This window comes from Enhydra lutris, unplaced genomic scaffold (assembly GCF_002288905.1).
Source record: "Enhydra lutris kenyoni isolate GAN:26980312 unplaced genomic scaffold, ASM228890v2 scaffoldscaffold10, whole genome shotgun sequence".
In the NCBI taxonomy this organism is placed as follows: Eukaryota; Metazoa; Chordata; class Mammalia; order Carnivora; family Mustelidae; genus Enhydra; species Enhydra lutris.
This window is the reverse complement of record NW_019154094.1, coordinates 8,235,046-8,259,103: the sequence shown is the minus strand read 5'-3', so window position 1 is coordinate 8,259,103 and position 24,058 is coordinate 8,235,046. Positions and strand designations below refer to the sequence as shown.

Below are 24,058 nucleotides of genomic sequence, written 5' to 3'. Positions count from 1 at the left end.
ATCATGACCTGAGCCGAAGGCAGCGGCTTAACCCACTGAGCCATCCAGGCGCCCCTAAACAAATCTTTTAAAAAAAAAATCACTCATCCTGGGGCGCCTGGGTGGCTCAGTGGGTTGGGCCTCTGCCTTCGGCTCAGGTCATGATCTCGGGGTCCTGGGATCGAGCCCCGCATCGGTCTCTCTGCTCAGCGGGGAGCCTGCTTCCCCCTCTCTCTGCCTGCCTCTCTGCCTACTTGTGATCTCTTTCTCCCAGTCAAATAAATAATAAAATAAATAAAATCTTAAAAAAAATTTAAAAACCACTCATCCTTAAAAAAAAAAAAAAAAGAATACAAATAGAAAAAGCTAGAATAAAATTACCAGAGCTTATCATATACAGTAAGTAAGTATTTTTCATGAGGATCTCTTTTTTGGTACTTACACACACATGATTATTGGGCCATGATTAAAAAATAATCTTACTGTGGGCAGTGAGCAAATAAGTTGGGATGTCAGAGCCCCAGACCCCATCAACCCTCCTTTGGGGCCTTTCTCCATCAATGATCTCTCCCATCCCCACAGGCATAAGTTACCCTGGCTATTAGCTGCTCTTTTGCTTACCAACATATAGACCTGGTCAAGTCTCATCAGATCAGCACCCTCCTTAAAATCATTTCATAACCTCCTGCTGCCCTAAGACAAAGTCTTAGCATGGTATTCAAGGAGTATGAACTTCCTGAGCTGGCCTCCATCAGGCTACTTACAATTTTTCAAATGCATCATATGACTTCTCTCTCTCTCATCCATGACGTATGCGGTTTGCTCCAAGTTACTGAAATGACCTTCCCTTCTCCACTGGAATTGTCTGCTCTATGAGACACAGCATCACCTGAACCTTCCTTATTCTAATAGGTCTTGTCCACCTGAGTATTCCTTGCACTTAGCACAGTGCCTAGACATGATGGGTTATCAACAAATTCTATCTAACTCTGCTGGGCTCCCCCACTCTGAACTGACTGGAAATAAGCACAGGAATCTAGAGATCATATAGGTCCATCAGCAGCCAACCATTCATTCAGCACCTATGTGTGAGGACGGAGGTTCCCTAAAGAAAAAGCCCGAGTGAATGACATTATCAGGTCCATAGGAGGTACAGCATTACTGAGGAGAGAAGGAGTGCAGCTAAGCAGCCAGCCAAACACACATATTCCCTGAGTGAAGCTGGGTGGTCAGAGGTTGGAGTGAACCTCATACTCAAGGAGTTCAAAAAGAACCTGCTCCTGCTGACTTCAGTTATCCCTGAGAGAGAAAAAAGCAGTGCAGCTGGAGAAGAAGATGGTTTCACCATTAGGGCTTGAGGCTTAGGCTGAATGAAAAGTTCCTGACTTACCTGTCAGTTTCCCTGGAGTATTTAATTCGTTTCCTTTCTGGAGAGTCAAAAGATTGGACCTTTTCCCTGCGATCACTTCCTCTTTCTTTAAACCTTCCCTGTTGGTAAGCAGAAGAAAAGACCTGAGATTTCCATTTAAGGGAGCTGAATAGTGGGGAAGATTTGCTTTATTCCTTATAGTCCTTCTAAAGAGAAGGGGGTTCAACTGTTAACTCCTGGAATCTCTTCCTCCTTCACATACTCTTCTTGAGAAAGCAGTGGCTTCTCTGACTGGTAAATTTGAGAAGAATGAGCTGGTGTGCTTGTCCTACAGCTGTGTTTACCTCTTCTGAGGAGGTGCTCTCCAGTAGGCCTCCACAGGAGGATTCCTACCCATCACATAAGATCTGGCCCGGGCAGTGAAGCTTGTGGCTATTTGTAGGGGAGTCTGCCTAATTACGTGATCCAGGTAACAAGTCCATTTGGCTCTACACTAAACTGCTTCTTCTAACTTAGCCTCTGATAGTAAAAAATGGTATTTTAGCAGCCCTACCTTCACTGATTTTAAAAGCTGGGCAGGAAAGGAAAATGCTATTTGTTTGACCTGTTTGGAGACCTTAAACTACCACCCTTTTAAAATATATATATCGGGGGCGCCTGGGTGGTTCAGTGGGTTAAGCCTCTGCCTTCGGCTCAGGTCATGATCTCAGGGTCCTGGGATCGAGCCCCGCATCGGGCTCTCTGCTTGGCAGGGAGCCTGCTTCCTCCTCTCTCTCTCTGCCTGCCTCTGTAACTACTTGTGGTCTCTCTCTGTCAAATAAATAAATAAAATCCTTAAAATATATATATATATATATATATATATATATATATATATATATATCAATTTTATTAAAGTATAATTTTATAAACAATGAAGTGCACCCATTATAATGTAGTTTGATGGGTTTTGATAAATGTATAAACCATCTTTTAGGTCCTCTTCATTCTCTGTCTTCAGTACAGCCTACAAATTCCACAGCAGAGAGTAAAGAGTTGAGGTCAAGGGAGTTAAAAGGTCATCAAAACTTACCTCCTGTTCTCTCCTTTCCAGATAGGCTAGCTCCTGCTCAGATTGTTTTATCTTCCGATGGATTTCCAGGTTTTGCTGAGAAGAGAGAAAGTTCTAGGAGTACAGGTCTAGAAAAAGTGGTCCTAGAAAATGCCTCTAGGTCTTTCTCAATAGATATTTTGGGACTGTGGCTTCTTTCACTGACCAACTCTCCTGAGTGATCACTGTACCCTGTAATCAACAATTCCTAACCGGACTGGCTTAAGGCTCTCCAATAGGAACCCAAGTTGTAATGCTGGCTTGTCACACAGATTAGTTACATGGTGTGGTCCAAGAGAGACCTTCATTCTACTTCTCTCCAAATGCAGAAAACAGGGGCACCTGGGTGGCTCAGTCGGTTAACTGTCTGACTCTTGATTTCAGCTCAGGTCATTTTATGGTCATGAGATCAAGCCCTGAATCAGGCTCTGTGCTCAGGAGGGAGTCTGCTTGAGATTCTCTCCCTTTGCTCCTCCTGCCTCCACACCCCACCCTGCACTCTGTCTCTCAAATAAACAAAACTTTTTTTAAAAATGCGGAAAACACAAAACTGGTTTATATGTTTTTATCTAAAGTAAAAATTATGAGAGAGGGAAATCTGAGAACATCAGTGGAGAAAACTGAATGCCCACATGATCTTCCTACTACCACCACCACCATCACTACCACCACTCACCATCCTTGGACACTATCAGATTTTTCAAGTCCCCAGAAAAACATGAAAAGGAGAACCCAAGGTGCTAAAAGAACAAAAAGACTGCTTGGAGAGTCCTGTGTTCCTTAAGGGTCCCACACTTCTCGAGCATGGCTCTACTACACAATACCCTCCAGCGTATGTAAGAAGAAACCTAAGGGGTCCAGTACAGTATGAATGGGGATTCTTTGCACTGGATCACTGCAAGGAAAGGAAAAAAGTACTACAGTCCACTTTCCACTGTCCCAGAGTCAGTTCAATTCGTGGATTCACCAGATTTCTGGCTCCTCTTTCCTGACATCAGCCATTTATTAGCATTTTCATCAGAGAGCTGAAATCTATTATTATTTAATTTTATGTATCCTTTAACTTTTTTTTTAATTTAATTTTTTTTAAAGTAAGCTCTACACCCAATGTGGGGCTTGAACTCACAACCCCAAGATCAAGAGTCACATGCTCTACCGACTGGGGCAGCCAGCAGCCCCCAAAGAGCTAAAATTTGAATGTGTCAGTCTCATGACTCAGAATTCGAGGTCAAAGGGACCTGGGAGGTAATCTGTTACAGGGATTGTGAGGAACTTCTCAGACCCCTAGAAACTCTGCAGAGCCTCCACAGAGGCAGCTGGGAGAAGAGGGAGGCCTATTACCAAAAGCAGAGCTTCTCAGCTTTTATCTACAAAAGACTTTGGACTTTATATTGAAGGAAAGTCTAAATCTGATTTCCTCACCGGTTCTAGCAACATCTGCTAGAGAAGGAGTGTGAAATAAATCACCCTATACTGAGAACAAGAGTCTATCTAGGGGTTTTATTTGTCCAGAATTTGGCTCTTTGGCCAGTACATCTGAGCAGGAAGACACAGGAGAGGGCCAGTGTGCGTCAGGTTAACTCTCCAACGGCAGACGTTGTGCCCCAGCTTACAGTAGTGACTCACCACATGAAGAGATGGCAGAATGTGACCCACCTTTGGGAAACCTGCACAGTATCAGAACTAGGCAGAACCAGAGGAAGCCACCAAATATGACAGAAGAGAAGAGGCTTATCTGAAGTCCAATTGTTAGGTTAATGGAAGAGCTATGATGAGAAACTCAGCAAACAAGCTTCCTACTTGATGACTCCCTCCCTTCCTGTCTTCAGCACAGCCGTGGCTGCCTGCCTTGGGTCTACACACCAAGGTTTCTGAAGGTGGGCACAGCCTTAATGCAAAGCAACTCCTGACAAAAGGTGGAGGAACAATTCACTGGACTGTAATACACGATGGTAAGAGGCCAACATTTCAAAGTCAGGTCCGCTACCCCATACCTTATGCAGGTCTGAGAGCTGCTGGTGTTTGATCAGAACTTCTTTGTTGGGAAATTGCCTTCTGCAGAGCAGACAAGCCAGTTTATTCCAGTCAGTGAGTTTATCTTCTTCATTCTCCTTCTTGGTCAGCTCCTCCCTCTGTGGGGGCTGGGCTGTGCGGGGCTGTGGAGGAGGCGGCTGCTCCTCCTCTTCTTCTTCCTCATAGTCACTGTCTCCTCCATATTCACCCAGGAGGCCGATGAGTGGGTTTACCACCTTAGGCTGACAGGAGAAGGCCAGAGATTAATACCAACCTCAACCTATACTGTGGGGCCTGTTTTCTGGATATTCCAATATGGGTATCTCATTTCTTCTCTTTTAGTTTGAATAGTGAATTGGGCTTAAAATGATGATTAATGATTAAAATGATGATTAATGACCACACTGCTCATTTCCCCCATGGAAGCAACATGTTCAAGCTTGACTTTTCTCCTGGATTGCTCAGATAAAACCAGAAAGATTCCCTCAGAAGTGACTCTAGCAACAGAACAGTGAAGAGAAAGAAGGGAAAGGAGAACTGACATAGAGGCAGGGAGAGTTAAGAAGTTACAGGTTACAAAGAGGAAGAGATAGCAGCAACCCCTCAGGTTACCGTAACCCAGGAGAAAAGGAAAGATAAACTTTATGAAGGGCTACAGTAACCCCTACAGCAAAAGAGATTTAGGAGGTGGACTGAAAGCAAATGAAGAATAAGCTCTCAGGTAGACACTGAGCTCCTGAGCGAGGTAAAGGCATGGTCAGGACTGATGCTACGATGAATTAAACTAATAATGGGACACGGGAAGAGTATTTATGAGTAGTTTATAGAATTGTGAAATAATGATGCATGGTCATGGGCTTGTGATCAATCGAAATAAAAAATAAAGCATGATCACTATTGCTACATATTTACATTTAATCAGAATCCCCATGATTAGAGGAGACCATCACTTTAATGCATCTAAAAAATGGGCTAATTTTAGCATCATTCACTTTGGCCAGACAGGTAAACCATAAAAACGACCACACATGTACTCCACACCTGAGCTTCGTACACAGCACCAAAAGGCAGGAAAAATCAGGGCCAGGAAAATGGGTCTTTTAGAAGGATTAACAAGACCAAGATTGTAACTTAAAAAGGGCCAGACATTCCCTTGTCTGATGGGAATGGTGCAGGGTGCCTATTAGCAGACAGGAACATTTATCTCATGCTCATACTCAAGGAAAGTCCTTGTTTGTTCGGTAGAGAGAACAAAAGGACCAACACCAAAGTGAAACATCAGCCTTTGAACTTCCCTTCCCATTCAGAACCAACCCTATCCCCAGCTCCAGCCCCAGCCCTGGGTGTTGGCTTAGCCTTACTGGTGGAGGACTTTCTTCCTTCTTCACAGTGGGAGGCAGGGGCTTCTTAAAGACATCCTCTGGGGGGGCTGTCCCCTCAGTGGCATTTTCCTGAAACTGATTAAACCCATAATTCTTATATGATACTCATAAAAGCTGGGCTAAGAGCCCTGTTGAAATTAATCAGATTTTCCAAATTTGTGAAGTATCTGAAATGCTGCTATAATGATTTCAAAATAAAAAGCCTTTGAAAACATAACATTCAGTATATACTGAGTAATCACTATATGTCAGGCACCAGATGAGACATTTATATGCATTATTGTCCTCAGCCTTTACTACAACCCTCCCAGATAGGCATTAATACCCTTATTTTACAAATGATTGGGAATACGGTTGGGAAGTTTCCCCTGCTTCTGTGCACTCTCTATCCTGAGGAGTAAATAAAATCTTAAAAAAGAAAAAAAAAAAAAAAAGAGCAAGTGGCAAAAGCTGAATCCAAATATTATAAATAATTATAAATAATTAAGTATTATAGAACTATGGAAAAACTACTTAAAAGCAAATATAGGGACGCCTGGGTGGCTCAGTTGGTTAAGCAGCTGCCTTCGGCTCAGGTCATGATCCCAGCGTCCTGGGATCGAGTCCCACATCGGGCTCCTTGCTCGTCAGGGAGCCTGCTTCTCCCTCTGCCTCTGCCTGCCATTCTGTCTGCCTGTGCTCGCTCTCTCTCCCTCTCTCTCTCTGACAAATAAATAAATAAAATCTTAAAAAAAAAAAAAAAAAGAATTAAAAAAAAAAAAAGCAAATATAAACGGAGCGGAGAATACAGAATGGTAACCTCCGCTACAATTACACCTACAGAAATGTGTATACGAGTCAAGCACTGAAGAGGGGGTGTAGGAAAGTGAAACTACGTGGAGCCCAGGTGTTAGGGTTTAGCTGAGTCACTTTGTTCTGCCATCCACAGTTTTTGCATTTGTGAAAGAGTTACCACCAGCTGTAAGACGCAAGGGGATTGTCTGCTTTTTTGGTAACTTCACACCTCAACCCTAGATCTCCTCTATAAAGCCTTTATTTGAATCTGTAATTGTCTGGTAAAGAAGATTCACAAGTCCTCTTACCCTTGTCACTCCTCGGTCTTTTTTCTCCTTGCCATCTCTTTTCGATGCTTCCTTCTTACTACTTGACTTTCCTTGACTGGTGGACTTCTTTTCCTTGATCTCTTCTTCTTCAGGTGATCCAGGGTCCTGGGGCACATAGACTTCTTGCTGCAATTCAGTTAGAAACTGTTAAGTCTACAGAATAACTCACTTCCCCAGTTAATTCTAGGTCTAAGGAACAAGTTCCCTTCTGGAAGAAAGAACAGCTCTCTCCCTCACAAACCTAAGAAGAGACCGCATCAAACAATCTTGAAACCCACTCCAGGGGCCAGGACCTATCCAGACCACTCACTGTCCATTTTTCCAAGAGCAGCACTATTCTTACCTATAATGCCACAAAGCACTGATTTTCTCTATAGGCAACAGTTAACACAAAGGTCACCATCTGTAAATCCTGAATGAACACAACTCAGCAAATACAACTCAATATATGATGTGGACTTCAAAAAACACCAGGCTAGACATGAAATACAGACAGTGTAACAGCAGCTGCCAGAAATGGAGAAGTATTTCAACTTCCATGAGATTTAAACTTTTCTACTTTCCACGTAATAAGCAACCAAAAATCCAGGGAATAAAATCTTCAAACCAACAAATTATAGGTACTTTTCTCAAAAGAATCACTGATAAAGTAAACAAACCAAAAACTCACCTGGGTGTTTGGGTCATAGTAAGTTCCTGCCAAAGGGTCATAATAGTAGCCAGTAGCAGAATCATATATGTAGCAGTCAGATGATGCTAGCAGGAATAAAACCAGAGCCAACGTTAGTCCCTGTCCAGTGGAGCCCTGCTGTGGGACTGAGAACAACCCAAGCACGGGGCCGGACAACCCACACAGGTGCAGAACGTGCAGATGGTGCTCTCTGAATAAGCATCCCCAGTCAACGGTATTTCTTGCTAACTCTGTGACCACAAAGATCTCAATTAATGAGCAGTCAAGCCAAAAAGAGCAATAGAAATAAAACAAGTGACTCACACTGTTGTCCTTGTCGATTTGTATCTGGAGCCCAGTCTGAATTTCTGCCTCCTCCTCTCCTGTCTCGGAAATACTTTTTACCCTATCACAGAAAGGCTAGTTAAAATTATGGAACTTCTGACAGCCCTTACCAGTCACCCACTGGAGAAAATTCAAGATGACTCTTCCAGTCATTTGAGGATTTTGACAGAGCACTCCCCAGCTCCCGAAGCCTACCTGATAGTAGTGCATGTGGTCAGAATGGTCCCCAGAATCATTTCTGCAACAAATAACACAACACATCTTGAGTCTGCTACAAAAAACCATTTGAGAATTGCCTAACCCTACGGATTTGCCAAGAAACTAACTTTTGCCCATTCTGCAGGGAAAGAAACGGATCCAGAGCAAGCAGGCCCGGCAGCACAGAGACTCCTACACAGCTGCTGCCGGAGCAGAACCGCAAACGAGCTGAGGTGCTAGAGCACGATCTGCCCCATCCTGCCAGCCTGCCTCTCCCATGCAGCCGCTTCCCAGTGACCACTCCTGGGTCAAGGTAAGTACAGGAATGAAGGGGAATCAGATTTCCCGGTACCAGAGGCATGAACAGGGTCAGGGGAGTGCAGGAGTCAGGACAGCATTTTTTTAGGATTCCGAGGGGCAAGGATGTATCGAGATTTTTCTCCACATCCAAGACTGTGTCATTTGGAACCCAAAGATACCAGGCAGCGAAGAGGGAAGGCACTAAAGTACCTAGTACTGCTATTTAAGGAAAAAACAAACAAACAAAAACAAAAGACAACTAGAGTCAGAATAAGCCAAGCTTCAGAAAAAGAAAACATGTACACATATCTGAAGAAATCCACACTGGAAGGTACCATGTCTTACTATCTCTACCTTTTAGGAGTTGCCTCCCAAGAACTTGAGTAGGGGACTCACAAAGGAGCCCCACTCCTCCGCCTTACCTTCGTTTTCCGGTGGCCAAGTTTACAGCTACCATCTTCCCATCAATACTAAATGGTGGATCAAGGTTCTGCAAGATCTTCACTACACGAAGAGCTTCCTGGGAAACCAAAGACACATTGCAGCACATAGAGAGAAAAGGCCATGTCCTTTGAAAGAGAATGGAACATGGATTTTCCTTCTCAAAAGAAAAATTTACTGAACATTATGTTCTGGCTATAATTATAATAGTAAGAGCAAACTGGCAAAAATAGGCAACTCTAGATGAAGGGCTGATCAGAATAGTGATCACAGTAGACATCAGTTTCTGGTATTGATATCAGAAATTCAAATCCTCTTCTTTTAGGCTGCAACTCTCACTGCATCAAAAATACAGTTTACGAAGTCTCTTGTGACTTCTGAACATGAATCTAAAAAATACCAACGAGGGGCACCTGGGTGGCTCAGTCAATTGACCACCTGCCTTTTTTTTTTTTTAATTAAAAAAAAAGATTTTATTTATTGATTTGATAGAGAGATCACAAGTAGGCAGAGAGGCAGGCAGAGAGAGAGGGGGAAGCAGGCTCCCCACTGAGCAGAGAGCCAGATATGGGGCTCGATCCCAGCACCCTGGGATCATGACCTAAGCCAAAGGCAGAGGCTTTAACCCACTGAGCCATCCAGGTGCCCCGACCATCTGCCTTTGGTTCAGGACATGATCCCAGGGTTCTAGGGTCCTGGGATCAAGCCCCCCGTCGGGCTCCCTGCTCAGTGGGGAGGCTGCTTCTCCCTCTGCCTCTGCCACCCCCACCCAAACTCATGCCCTTTCTCTCTCAAATAAAAATCTTAAAAAAAAAAAAAGAAAAAGAAAAATATCAATGATTTTCATTACTACTTTCATGTTATTTCCATAGAAAAGGGCCCCACAACTAAAAATTCAAGCCACAGGAGTCTCTTAAAAAACATTTTAAGGAAGAAGAGAAAATGTCCTGTTACCATCAAATATAAAATCATTTATGGCTGAGCAAAACAAATTTAAGAAACTAGAAAATTTACTAAAGCTTGCAAGGTTCAGTACAGAGATTCTTCACAAATAACTAAGTTCTCATGTTATTTTAATTGGACATTGTAAATACCAAAAGACAAAACCAAATCTAGAAAAATGCTCAGAGTTCTTTCTTTCTTTCTTTCTTTTTTTTTTTTTAAGATTTTATTTATTTACTTGACAGAGATCACAAGTAGGCAGAGAGGCAGGCAGAGAGAGGAGGAAGCAGGCTCCCCGCTGAGCAGAGAGCTGGATGTGGGGCTCGATCCCAGGACCCTGGGATCATGACCTGAGCTGAAGGCAGAGGCTTTAACCCAGTGAGCTACCCAGGCGCCCCAGAGTTCTAACTTTCAAAGGCAGTCCCCTCCTTTGAATGACCATTACACCTAAAGGAAAGAACAAGAGGGTTTTTGATACCAGGTAGCACATGAGAATTCCAATGATAAGGAAGTCCTTCAAACCTTCTTGAGGTTTCTATAGCCAGCTGTCCCTTGGCCATTCCAAGGCAGAGGAAACTTACCGCATGGGAGTCGAGGTCAATAAAGCCATAAGTGTGGCCCATGGGGCCGGTTCTGTTCTTGATGATACGGACATTGGCAGTAGTAAGGCGGACGTAGGGTTCCAGCACTTCCACTATGACCTCAGGTGGAGTGGAACGATAGATGCGCTTTAGCATAATTGCTGAACGAACCACATACGAATGGGAGGAGCAAAGAAAGAGAGAAAGGTTAATTTCCAAAGCCCTCAGAGCCTGATTGTCCTTTTTTACTGCAGATGTTACTCTGCTCTAGCAAGGCTGATTCTATAAAACAATGCTGGGTCATACACTTCAAATATTTCTTCGCCAATACTAAAATACTAAAATGATGTCTTGCTGCATTTGAATAGCAATTTGCTATTTGGAGGATGCAAGTTCCTCTGACTGGTTACAGCAATGCCTGCAGAAAGCAACAGCCTCCACAATCAGGCTGAGCAGTTTTACTAGGGTGTGGTAAACACCCGGTACCTAACCACAAAACAGGCCACCTATACTCAAACTGCGGTGGTCACAGGCTGGTTCGTGCCCTAACAAATCACTTACTTTTGCTCTCCCCATCCTGGCGTGTCTCCCCAGACCATGGTTCCTTCTCTCGGTCTCTTCGGAAGGTGAGCCCTTCCCTTCGAGGAGGCAGATACCTTTCTCCTTCTCTCTTTTGATGTCCCAAGCGTGGTTCTTGTCCTTCTTCTCTCTTCTTGGGTTCAGGTTCCTTATCAGCTGACCTTGGGGACTGGCTGGGTTGTTTTTCTGATGGTGCTGGTATGGATGTTTTCTGAGGCTGAGGATAGGTTATTAATTCTTGCTTGGCTTCTGTCACTATAGGAACAGAAACAGAAAGAGAATCTCCAGCAGGTTTCATCCCCAAAACATTACTGCTGTGATTCCTCCTTACCTGCTACCAAATACTCATGGAATGCTTTTAATAGTCTCAGAAGTACAAAAAAGTACAAAAAAGTCCTCTAATAGATTTTAAGCCAGGCCAATGAGAAAGCACATGAAATAGTTCAAAGAAGCCACTCAAGTATTTAAATTTCATCTTATGAGTTTTCTATCACTTCCTAAACATTTAAATATAAGAAATCCTTCATGAGATGCTGGGCCTATTTAAACCAATGATAAGAACAGATTTGGGAACAAAATTACCAAAGATATGACCCTTGCCAGAAGTTTGGTAGAAACGTATATCCCAACTAGGAGCTTCCTTCTTCTAGTGTTATGGTACTAAAACAGGCATCTCAAATTCTGTAAGATCACAGGTGCCCTCTTCTCTGGGGAAGCTAATAGACCTACCTGTGTATAGCTCATTCATTTGCAAAGAATCATAATGAGCAAATGTCCTTCAAAATATAAATGATTCATTCTAAATCTCTTTCTATAGCAGGACAATTTGTCCAATTAATTAGGAACATATTTTTGCAATGAATTCATTCTTGAAGGGTTCACAGGAAGCCAGGCAGTTCAAAAAAATACATTCTATAGGACCAACGTAGAGATAACTTAACAGCAGTGATAGGCAACTAGTGAACACCTGCTTTACATGTTTCCAGGTTAAAGCTGTGTCAGCCCTAACTTAGTGGCAGGGCACCCAAGGGTATTTATAAACCAGCCATTCATTTGTTAGAATACACAGAGAAAGAAGTCCTTCTTCAGGGAAAAAACACACAATTCTGCCTAATCTGAAGTAATACAAGCTAAAAATCTCTGTTATTTACTCAACTTCTCACAAGTTGGGTTGGCTTCTACAGTGTCTAGAGCCTTCCTTAAAGATTTTCAGAACACCTGCTTCACAGTCCTCACTAGAGAGTAGAATCTCCACTGCAGGCCAAAACCCCAGCTAAGAAACTCTTTGTAGACATACTAAGTTCTAAACTTGGAACAAACAGGTCCTTCAGAAGGCTACCTGGATCCCTACACTGAACTGTATTTTTTTTTTTAAAGATTTTATTTATTTGACAGAGAACACAAGTAGGCAGAGTGAGAGAGGATGGGAAGCAGGCTCCCTGCTGAGCAGAAAGCCTGACGTGGAGCTCGATCCCAAGACCCTGGATCATGACCTGAGCCGAAGGCAGAGGCTTTAACCCACTGAGCCACCCAGGCGCCCCACACTGAACTGTATTTTATGGTCATGCCCTAGCTCTCCTGAATGGGTAATATCAAAAACAGGCATATGACAGTCATTGCTGGGGCACCTGGGTGGCTTAGGTGGCTCAGTTGGTTGGGCATCTGCCTTGGCTCAGGCCATGATCCCAGAGTCCTGGGCTTGGGCTCCCTGCTGAGCAGGGAGCCTGCTTCTCCCTCTCTCTCTGCTGCTCCCCCGGCTTGTGCACTTGCTTTATCTGTCAATAAATAAATTAGTAATCTTCAAAAATTAAAAAAAAAAGTCATTGCTATAGGACTGTTGTTATGGATGCCTTTGACAGACTCTTCAAGGTTGCCTATCTAAAGGTTCTCTGTAAAGTTAAGTGACTGAGAAGCTGGTAGGTTTATTCCTTTATAAAAACAACATATACCCAGGATGCCTGGGTGGCTCAGTTGGTTGAGCATCTGCCTTCGGCTCAGCTCATGATCCCAGGGTGCTAGGATCAAGTCCCACATCAGGCTTCTTGCTCAGTGGGAAGCCCGCTTCACCCTCTGCTTGCTGTTCCCCCTGCTTGTACTCTCTCTGACATAATAAATAAATAAAATCTTAAAAATAAATAAATAAAATAAAAAATACAAACAACATATAATCCTGATTATTTTCTCTTGTTCATTTTTTACTGTTACTTTAACAAGTATTTTTCTGTTGAAGATCCTGAAATATTTATATAGAGCGTAAATAAGAAAATGATCCTGATAACAGATGATTCTCAGTAACTACAAAGCAGTAGGGGATAAGGGTCACATGGCTGAATGCCATGGAGATTCTTTCTCAACCTCACATCCTTAAATGTATTCTAAATAACACTACTTCTGACCTCTGGTCAGCTGCCCATTTAGTTCCCTCAATGTGAGTATCTGGCAACCCATCTCCTTCCCCTGGTGGAACTGAGATCCAGTATCATTCACTAACAGGTAACACAAAGTTAGAGATTGCATTGCACTTCTAAGAGCTTTATAGATCAACTTGTATTTAGGGATGACCACTCTTAAAAGCCAAAGAGAGCATGAGCTTTGTTTTGATCAATACACAAAACTACCACCACCACCTCTACCATCACTCACCTTCCTTTGGGCACTTGCAGACTGAACATGAAGATCGGTGTCCAGCTACGCTGGCCTTACACTGCATGGGAAAGGGAAAGACTTCAATTTGACCAAAAACATTAAAAAAAATCTTGTGTTTATTCAACACATCAGCACCTGCCAAACATGAAAGAAATAAGCCATATCCCAGATCACCATAAAGCCTAACAAATCTGATGTCTCCCCCCGCAACTCATCACAGCTGGCAGATAGAATGAGGTGAGCTGCTGTTCGACAGCTACCTTCTAACAGGGCACGTGGATCCTGGAGCAGTCCCAAATGCCTTTGCTGGGGACACGGATTTCTACAGGAAATAAATTTAACTAAGAAAACTGGACTGTGAAATGGCTTATACAATACTACTGCCCCAAAGCCACTGCCCCTCACAGTTGCATCCAACATTTGGTCCTGAACTTCAGCCCCATTCAGGCTGGGCTGGAGCTGGTAATTCAACTGCCAACGTCTCTTTCTCAAACACTGATTAAAAAAGGGGCAGGGAGGGGCACCTGGGTGGCTCAATCTGTTAAGCATCTGCCTTTGGCTCAGGTCATGATTCCACAGTCCTGGGACCGAGTTCCGTATCAGGCTCCTCATTCAGCAGGAAGCCTGCTTCTCCCTCTCCCTGCCACTCGCCCTGCTTGTGTTCTCTCTCTGTTAAGTAACTAAAATTTTCAAACAAACAAACAAACAAATAAGGAGCAAGGAAAGAAGAGGAAGATACCTAAGTAGTGCCTCTGGCAGCTCTTCTGAGGATGTTAAACGGAAAAGGAACATTCCTTCACCCAAACAAGGGAAGAGGCACTTTGCAATGTGAATGTAGTTTTTCTTGTCTGAACCTATGAATAAAAAGGTAAAACTGCCCAATTCCAAAGATGCTAAACATTTGCCAGTGAGCTTCCAAGTAGTATGAGGACAGAGTGCTGGCTGGCAGGAAACCAAGGAACAGGAACTGTGAAGAAAAGGCTGCTACTGGAGTAGGACCTTGTAGGGGGAGTAAGGAGGGCATGCAAGATGGAGATGGAGGAGAACAATAACCACCGCAGTTCAGAAGCTAATGAGTAAAGAGCATACACCAGGTACCAGGCCTGTTCCACAAACCGTCACCTGAAGTGATTCAGACAATTATTATATCCTCATTTTGTAGAAGATGAAACTGAGGACTGGAGAGAGTACTCGAGTAAGGTCATTATAATCAACTATCTCCTTGGTCCCATCTCGGTAAGCGGCAGAATCATAGGCACAGCCCTGCCCACTGTACAGCAACTGCGGTGCCTCCCTGCAGGATGAGTGCACTTCCCTCTCCATGGGCAACTCTGGCCGTGTCTCACTTTGGCCAACAGAGTGTGAGTGAACATGGCCTGGCAGAAGCTCTAAGAGCCACTGGCTGGGAGCATGAGCTCTCTCCCTTAGGCAGGGGGATAGCAGTGCCACATTGGGATTGCTCCTTCCAGGTGGGTCCCAGAATGAGAGGTCATGGAGCAAAACAGAAGCAATGACCCATGAAGTATATGTCTGTCCATTTAAATGGACTTAAGTCTCTGGGATTTAGAAGCTGCTTGTTACTACAGAAGAGGTGTAAATGGTGAAGTCAAGATCCTAACCTTGGTTTAAGTACCATAATGTTCACCTGTTTCTTTTTTTTTTTTAAAGATTTATTTACTTATTTATTTGACAGAGAGAGAGAGAGAGAGAGAGAGAGAGAGAGAGATCACAAGTAGGCAGGAGGCAGAAAGAGAGAGGGGGAAGCAGGCTCCCCGCTGAGCAGAGAGCCCAATGCGGGCCTCGATCCCAGGACCCTGAGATCATGACCTGAGCCGAAGCCAGGGGCTTAATCTACTTTCTTTTTTTTTTAAAGATTTATTTATTTATTTGAGGGGGGAAGGGGCGGAGGATTAGAGGAAAACAGAGAAACTCAAGCAGACTCCTACGCTGAAAGTGGAGCCCGATGTAGGGCTCTATCTCATGACCCCCGAGATCATGACCTGACCTGAAACCAAGAGTCAGATACTTAACCAACTAAGCCACCCAAGCACCCCCAATGATTTCCAGTATACACAGAGTGCAACCATCACCACAATCTAACTTTAGAATATTTTCTTTTTTTTTTTAAAAAGTTTATTTGACAGAGAGCACACAAATAGGCAGTCAGGCAGAGAGAGAGGTGGAAGCAGGCTCCCCGCTGAGCAGACAGCCTAATGCGGGGCTTGATCCCATGACCCTGGGATCATGACCTGAGCTGAAGGCAGAGGCTTAACCGACTGAGCCACCCAGGCACCCCTAGAATACTTTCATTGACCCAAAAATGAACCTCGTGGAGTCATTTCACACTCTCACCACCAGTCCCATGGAACAGTGCAATATAAGGTGCTTTGTGTCTGGCATAGTATTTTCAAAGTTTATCCATGTTTTTGCATGTTGCAGCACTTCAATCCTTTTTATTTATTTTAAAGATTTATTTATTTGAGAGAGAGAGGAAAGAGAGAGGGTACGTGCGTGTGCACACAAGCAGGAGGGCCAGAGGGAGAGAGAATCTTAAGCAAATTCTGCCCTTAGCAAGGAGCCTGATGCAGGGCTTGATCTCACAAGACTGAGATCATGTACCTGAGCCAAAACAAGAGTCGGAGGCCCAACTGACTGCGCCACCCAGGAGCCCCATTCATTCCTTTTAACTGCCAAATAACATCCACTGGAGTGCTGTACTGCATGTTGTTGGTCTATCCATTCATCAGTTGATGGATTTTTTTGTTGTTTCCACTTCTAGGACATTACAAATAATACTGCCATAAATATTTTTTTTTGGCAGCTTCCACATCAGGTCAAAGGTCACATATGCAGGGCTGGTGCACTCCTTCCAAACAAGTGCAGAAATTACAAGTACCCCCGAGACAGCTAAGCAAGTGGCTTGTCATCTTAGGGGACAATGTAACTAAGCCATTCTGTTCTTTCAAGCAACAGTTTTGGCAATAGCTATGTAATTTTTACATCAGATATCAAAATTCGCTCTCTGCCAGTTAAGAGAAAGCAGAGTTTGGGGTGCAGGGGTGGCTCAGCTGGTTGAGCATTCAACTCTTGGTTTCAGCTCAGATCATGATCTTTGAGGTGCCCCCCTCTCTCTGCCCCTTTCCCTGCTCATATGCTCACTCTCTCTTGAAAATAAGTAAATTAACCTTAAAAAAAAAAATGAGTTCAGGGACGCCTGGGTGGCTCAGTTGGTTAAGCAGCTGCCTTCGGCTCAGGTCATGATCCCAGCATCCTGGGATCGAGTCCCGCATCGGGCTCCTTGCTCAGCAGGGAGCCTGCTTCTCCCTCTGCCTCTGCCTGCCATTCTGTCTGCCTGCACTCGCTCTCTCTCCCTCTCTCTCTCTGACAAATAAATAAAATCTTTAAAAAAAAAAAAAAAAGAGTTCAAAATTGTCTCTTTAATTCTGGCTCCCTCCATCCCTGATTATAAAAGAAACAATACATGTGCATTATAGCTCATACAGAAAGTTCTTAAGAGGGGGGAAATCACCCATAATCTCAAACTGTAGAGGCAATCACTATTAAAATATTAAATGTTATAAAAATCCTAATGGTCTTTTTGTAGAAATGGAAAAGCTGACCCTCAAATTTATATGGAATTGTAAAAGACACTCAATAGCTAAAAGAACTTTAAAAAAGAACAAAGTTGAAAGACATACTTTCCAATTTCAAAACTTATGACAGAGCTACAATAATCAAAACAGCATGGTACTAATGTAAGGATAAAAATATACAACAACAGAATAAAACTGAGTGTCTACAGAAAAAAACCTACAGATCTCTGGTCAACTGCTTTCCAACAAGGGTGCAAGACCATTCAATGGGAAAAGAATAGTTAATTCAGCAAATGATTCTGGGATAAGAGGATACACACATGCTGAAGAATGAAGCTGCCCTTTACCTCATAGCATGAACAAAAATTAACTCAGAACAGATAAAAGCTTTAAATATAAAAGCCCAAACTATAAAATTCTTAGAAGAAAAGACAGGGGTAAATCTTCATCACCGTGGATTTGGCAATTGTTTTCTGACACCAAAGGTATAAGCAACAAAAGAAAACAACAGCTGAATCGGACTTTATCAAAATTAATTTTTGTGCAAAAAACATGGTAAGAAGGTAAAAGACAACATACAGAATGGGAAAAAATAAATGCAAATCACATATCTGATTAGGGATTTATATCCAGAATCCAGTATAAAGAACTCTTATAACTTAACGACAAAAAGACAAATGACCCAATTAAAAATGGGCAAAGTAGGGGCACCTGGGTGGATCAGTGGGTTAAAGCCTCTGCCTTTGGCTTGGGTCATGATCCCAGGGTCCTGGGATCGAGCCCCGCATCGGGCTCTCTGCTCAGCAGGGAGACTGCTTCCTCCTCTCTCTCTGCCTGCCTCTCTGCCTACTTGTGATCTCCGTCTGTCAAATAAATAAATAAAATCTTTAAAAAAAAAAAAATGGGCAAAGTACTTGAATGAACATTTCTCCAAAGAAGATACAAAAGTGAAAACAAATACAAAAAAAGATGCTCAACATCATTAGTTACTATGGAAATGCAAATTAAAATCATGAGATACTATTTTATACCCACTTAGGATAGCTATTACCAAAAAAAGGGCTGGAGTGCCTGGTTGGCTCAGTTGGTAAAGTGTGTCACCCCTGATGTTGGGGCCGTGAATTTGAGCCCCACAATGGATGTAAAGATTACTTAAAAATAAAAAAATTTTAAAAAAGGGTTAAAATTACAAATGTTGGCAAGGGCATGCATAAATTTGAACTCTCATATGTTGTTGGTGGGAATGTAAAATGGTAGAGCTGCTGTCTCTGGAAAATAGCCTGGTGATTCCTCAAAGAGTTAAAACATAAAAGTACCATATGATTTGACAATGTGTGTTCAGGCAAAAACTTGTACATGAATGGTCACAGCAGTCTTATTCATAACAGACAAGAGGTGGAAACAACTCAAATGTCCATAAAATGACGAATGGATAAACAAAATGTGGTATAGCCATATATTATTATTCACCCATAAAAATGAGTGACATACTGATACACACGACAACATGGACAAACCCTGACTACATGCTTGCTGAACAAAGGCAGACACAAAAGGTCAAATGTTCTATGACTCCACTTACATGAAATGTCTAAAACAGGCAAATCCATGGAGATAGAAAGCTTAGTGGTTTATTAGGAAATGAGGGAAAGGAGACTAAGGAGTGACTATTCAATAGATACAGGGTTTCCTTTTGAAGTGATGAAAAGTTCTAGAACTAGACACGATGGTGGTTGTACCACACTGAGAATGTACTTAATGCCAGTGAATTATGTGTTTTAAAATTGTTAAAATGATAAATTTAATGTTATGTGTATTTTAACACAATTAAAACAATTTTTTAAAAAATTTTTAAAGGATTTTATTTATTCATGAGAGACACAGAGAGAGAGAGGAAGAAGCAGGCTCCCCACCGAGCAGGGAGCCTGATGTGAGGCTCGATCCCAGGACCTCAGGATCATGACCTGAGCCAAGGGCAGATGCTTAACCATCTGAGCCACCCAGGCGCCTTAAAAAGTTAAACGTTTTCCTAAAATGACACCATGATATATGAGTGCTTTGGCTAATGACAACCACAGCTATATAAATGATATTTCACTGAGACTAATAAAATGTCAAGCTAAAGTTTTTACTGAGTTTTATCAAGTTCTATAATGAATTTTTAATGAATTATGGTTCAGAAATTTTATAAATTCTTCATAATTATTTCTGAAACTAAGTAGCAGCAATGAAAAATGACAAATTTTATTTTCATGCTCATTTGCAAGCCAGCTGGACTTCCAGTAAGAGTATAGCCTAGGGGCACCTGGGTGGCTCAGTCAGTTAAGCATCTGCCTTTAGCTTGGGTCATGATCCCAGGGTCCTGGTACTGAGCCCTGTATTGTGCTCCCTGGTCTGTGGTGAGTCTGCTTCTCCCTCAGCAACCCCCGCCACCTCATGCTCTCTCTCTCTCAGATTAATCAAATCTGAAGAATATAGCCTAAAATCTTTAAATATGCCATTCTAGAAGACTATTAGACTTTAAGAGAGGTAAAATGCCATGAAGTTCTATATCCTTGGAAACCTTTAATATCCAAAAAGTGTGCACCTCTCATAGATCCAACCTCTCCCAGTACTAATCCCCTATAACCACCCTCAGGAAGCATCACCAGGGAGAGGCTGTAAGTCAATGCAATTCATAATCAATTAAAAAGCATGGTGTGTGTCCCTTGAGAAAATGCCTCCAACAGGCCCAGAACCCTCTATGGCCACAGGCAGCAGCTGGGAAGCATGAATGGTGGCTGGCCTTGCCCTGACCCTCGGTTCATCTGAAGTGAACTAAGGTAGAAGAGCTTTGCCCTTGGCAATGCATACGACCAGGGGGTACTCCTGGAGACACAGAGGAGCTGTGAGGCTGGATCCTTACCTCTAAGGAACAGAATTCTTGGCACTTACCCGTTTGCAGTACGAAAAATCTGGGCCTGGTATATACTCAAGGGTGACCTCTTTGTCATGGATCATTAGAGTCCCCTGTGAAGACAAAGACAGAAGCCATCAACATCAACCCTCAGAGAAAAAGAGAGACAGGAAGGCACAGAGAGCCTTTCCAGTCCCCAAGCTGAAACATTTTACAAAGAATGAACCTATTTATCGACAAAAGGAAATGGCTGTTTGAAGCCACAGACTTGGGGCAGTGTGGCAGAGCAAGCTCAAGCTTAGGGAAAGGGCGTGGGAGAAGGTGAGATCAGTCTTCAGCCTCGGCTCTTGTGGGTCAGGGCGCTGTCCTTGGGCAGGTTAGGCCGAGTCTACTTCTCCAGAAGTCACGCAGCGCACTTTCACGAGTCCCAGCAAGCCCCCCACCTGACTCGGAGCTAGCACACTATCAGAGGCAAACTCTTCCTTCCGCAGCACAGAGGCACAGGAGCCCTCTCAATCATCTTCTTGTCCATGGCTAACTCAAATCTCCTTGGAGAGGTAGGTAGGGCTCTTAACTGTGGTGCCTGAAAACTTTCTTTAGAACACTGGCTGCACGGCAAAAGCCCCAGGAAAAAGAGGTACAACCCCGATGACAGGCAGAAAGGAGGAAGGTGAAGCTTCACAGCAGGTCCCATCCTTATGGCAGGAACCTGAGTGGCCAATGGTGGCAGCGGAGGTGTTGGCGGCGGCGGCAGCAGCATCACTCTGGCGTGGAGCCTGCAGAGTGAGCTAGCCATGAGATCTGAGGAGCAACCATTGGCAAATAAGCACTTTGGGGAAGTCTGGCACAGGAACAGGTGGGGGAAAAAGGCTCAATAAACTTGCGGTTACAGAGCTCCTTTGCCTCTGCATTTTGGAAAAGTCACAAATTCTATTTCACATCAAGAAAAAGTAAGGTTATTAAACACTAGCCAGCAGATCTGTGTTAGAGCAGAGGAAAAAAAAATCTCTGCCTACTGACAAGAGACCCTCACCCACACTGGTAAGTGAACTAACCGAGGATGCGACTCTGGAACTAGCCCCTGCGCTGTGTTCATTCTCCGCCCTCTAGGGTCCTCTGTGTCTCCTCAGACAGGGCTCTGAGTTCTACAAGGCATTTCTTTGCAATTGGACCTCAGTTTCTTGCTTGAATCCATACATCTGTCAAATAATGCTTTACCTCTCTGCTTTTCACACCAAAAGAGTCAAGAAAAATACATAGAATAAAATTATTGTCTTGTCAAAACCAAAGGAAATCTGCCCACCTACCTAGGTCCTAGATTCTGGTCTCTGAGAAATTGTTTCGTGGCTTGTTCTCAGGCTAGAAGATGATGATAATAAAAATCTGCTATCATTTATGAAGCGCTTACTCAGAGCCAGAAATGGTTAAGTATGTGATCTTACTTAATCCCTTGATGATCCCATAAAATAGTATCATCATCTCCACTTCACAGATGAGGAAACATGCTTGGAGCCAAGGTCACCCAGATGGCGAAAGGCAGAGCCAGAGTCACATGTGGGCTGTAGATAAGGAACCTACTACGGCATTCATCACCTCCCACTCTGTATGAAGGACAAGCAATCTGCTCTTGGAAACCCCTCCAGGAAAGAGAAGAACTCTGCAGGCAGGGAGGTCAGGGGACTATCACTCTGCCAAGCTCTCCCATACAGGACATTGGTAAGGATGATACCCTTCTACCTAGAGGCAGTATATCACATCATTTAAGAACATGGACTCTAGGTCAGGTTCCCTAAGTTTGAATCTTGCCTCCACCTCATGACCTCCAACAAGGAAGGACCTTATTAACTTCTATGTGCTTCAATTTCCTCATTTGTAAAGTAGGGATAACAGTACCTGTTTCATAAGGTGGTTATGAAGATTAAGTTAATACATGTAAAGAGCTTAGCATGAAATATAGTGAGGGCTCAATAAATGTATTTTGACTCCTAAGTGCTAAAAAAAAAAAAAGGACTAGCATCAATCAGCAGGTGAGACTAGACAGATCAAAAGCCACTCATTTCGCCTCACTTGCCTGTCAGGTAATATTTCACAACCATTTCAATCTACTAAAAGACTAAGCTTTCACAGGAATTGGTCACTGCAGGTCAGAACCTGTGTCTTTATGCTAGCACTTAGTTGTCAAATGCTGGGCCAGATCTTAGTGTCCAGGCTAAATCTTTCTGACCTTTTATTGTCAGTAACAAGTACAACACTTGGTACAGAAAAGGAACTTAATAAGTGCTTGTGGAAGGAACAAAAGACTGAATGGATCCAACGATCCCTGGAAGACTGGAGTGCTCAGCACACAGTGGCTCTGGAGGGAGGTAGTGCTGTCATAGTGCGCATCTATATACCCTGGCCACAAAATGTGTGGGCTGCCGTTTGAAGAGTGAACAGTGCCACTGGCACGAGGCACTACTATAACACAATCATTCGCAAATTTTTATTTCACCACTTGGAGGTGTCAGTATACTCAGGAATTCCTAAGGCAAGGAGTCTTTATACTTCTAGGGTAACGAATATGCCGCTCCAGGAAACATGGATGACTTCCGTCCAGGGCAGGAAACTCCTGCCAGGAGCACTCATTAACATATCAACTTTGAGAAGATTGCCTTCCCCTCGCAAAGGCAATGATTTCCAATCCCTCAGAGTCCCCTACCGCTAGGACGGCTTTCTTTTCTTTTCAATCCGCACAGGGCTAGACATAAGGCTGCCAGGAAACCACTGCTAAAGAATATGAAACGCTTTTAACATTACCATTAAGAACAGCCAATTGGGGGCGCCTGGGTGGCTCAGTGGGTTAAAGCCTCTGCTTTCGGCTCAGGTCATGATCCCAGGGTCCTGGGATCGAGCCCCGCATCGGGCTCTCTGCTCCGCACGGAGCCTACTTCCTCCTCTCTCTGCCTGAGTCTCTGCCTACTTGTCATCTCTGTCAACTAAATAAATAAAATCTTAAAAAAAAAAAAAAGAACAGCCAATTGTTTTAGTAAGAGTAAACAGACAGAGAAATCACCTGAGTGACAGCAATCAGGCTTATCTATGATTTGCTTCCCCAGCTGCTATAACACATAAGTTGCTCACATATACCCAGCACGGGTGACATACACTGTGATCCTCCCTATCCTGGCCAGGCCCTTTCTTCAGATTTCATAGGGTAAAGATCTGCCAGTGTCTCCTAGGGAAGCAAACTGTGGAGAGGTGGATTAATAAATGAGCTGGATAAATATTAATAATAAATTAATAAGTCATTAATGAATGATTTCATCATTTTTAGTTGTCCACTTTTAATTGTCTATTATCTACCAACTTCACACATCAGGATTTTTATTCATCATTTGAATTACTGGATTATTAAGCTACTAAAGCAAAGGTACCACGAAGACCATGAGTCTGATTAACCAGGTCTAGCTCCTAAAGAGCCATCAGATATTTGAAAATAAAACCAGAGACACCTTCTTTCTCAATAGTGTTAGATAGAGGGGAGCCTGGGTGGCTCAGTGGGTTAAAGCCTCTGCCTTCGGCTCAGGTCATGATCCCAGGGTCCTGGGATCGAGCCCCGCATCGGGCTCTCTGCTCGGTGGGGAGCCTGCTTCCCCCACCCCTGCTTGCCTTTCTGCCTACTTGTGATCTCTGTCAAATAAATAAATGAAATCTTCAAAAAAAAAAAAAAAAGTGTTAGATAGGCATAAATTAGATCAAAACCTGCTAAAATTTATCTCCCAGGCCCAAAGCCCTCACTTGACAAAGTTACATATAGTTAATCCTAAGTATATCCCCAGGGGTCTTAATGTAAAGCTGCAGAAAGCTAGAGGTAACTGCATTCCTGGAGAGTAAAGCCAGTCAAGTCCTTATCCTCCACCTCAGGGACACTAGAGAGGAGCACACTCTGGGT

At 43.3% G+C, this 24,058-nt stretch overlaps 1 protein-coding gene across 6 annotated transcripts in view; it reads right to left on the bottom strand.

The window, feature by feature from the left end:
* The window catches only part of LOC111143785 (RNA binding motif protein 6), a 105,660-nt gene that overhangs the window by 3,080 nt on the left and 78,522 nt on the right, over window positions 1–24,058 (bottom strand). For 5 of the 6 annotated variants that reach the window (XM_022497657.1, XM_022497656.1, XM_022497659.1 and 2 more), the window contains 13 exons: window positions 20,166–20,240; window positions 13,636–13,696; window positions 10,975–11,247; window positions 10,414–10,574; window positions 8,872–8,969; window positions 8,147–8,189; window positions 7,931–8,012; window positions 7,607–7,692; window positions 6,916–7,062; window positions 5,813–5,908; window positions 4,433–4,693; window positions 2,421–2,495; window positions 1,370–1,467 (listed from right to left, as the gene is read on the bottom strand). In XM_022497657.1, coding sequence (XP_022353365.1) covers window positions 1,370–1,467; window positions 2,421–2,495; window positions 4,433–4,693; window positions 5,813–5,908; window positions 6,916–7,062; window positions 7,607–7,692; window positions 7,931–8,012; window positions 8,147–8,189; window positions 8,872–8,969; window positions 10,414–10,574; window positions 10,975–11,247; window positions 13,636–13,696; window positions 20,166–20,240 — 1,556 coding nt within the window. Of the gene's footprint in view, window positions 1–1,369; window positions 1,468–2,420; window positions 2,496–4,432; window positions 4,694–5,812; window positions 5,909–6,915; window positions 7,063–7,606; window positions 7,693–7,930; window positions 8,013–8,146; window positions 8,190–8,871; window positions 8,970–10,413; window positions 10,575–10,974; window positions 11,248–13,635; window positions 13,697–20,165; window positions 20,241–21,182; window positions 22,064–24,058 lie in introns of those variants that run through there. The other variant, XM_022497661.1, reaches the window with a different exon arrangement.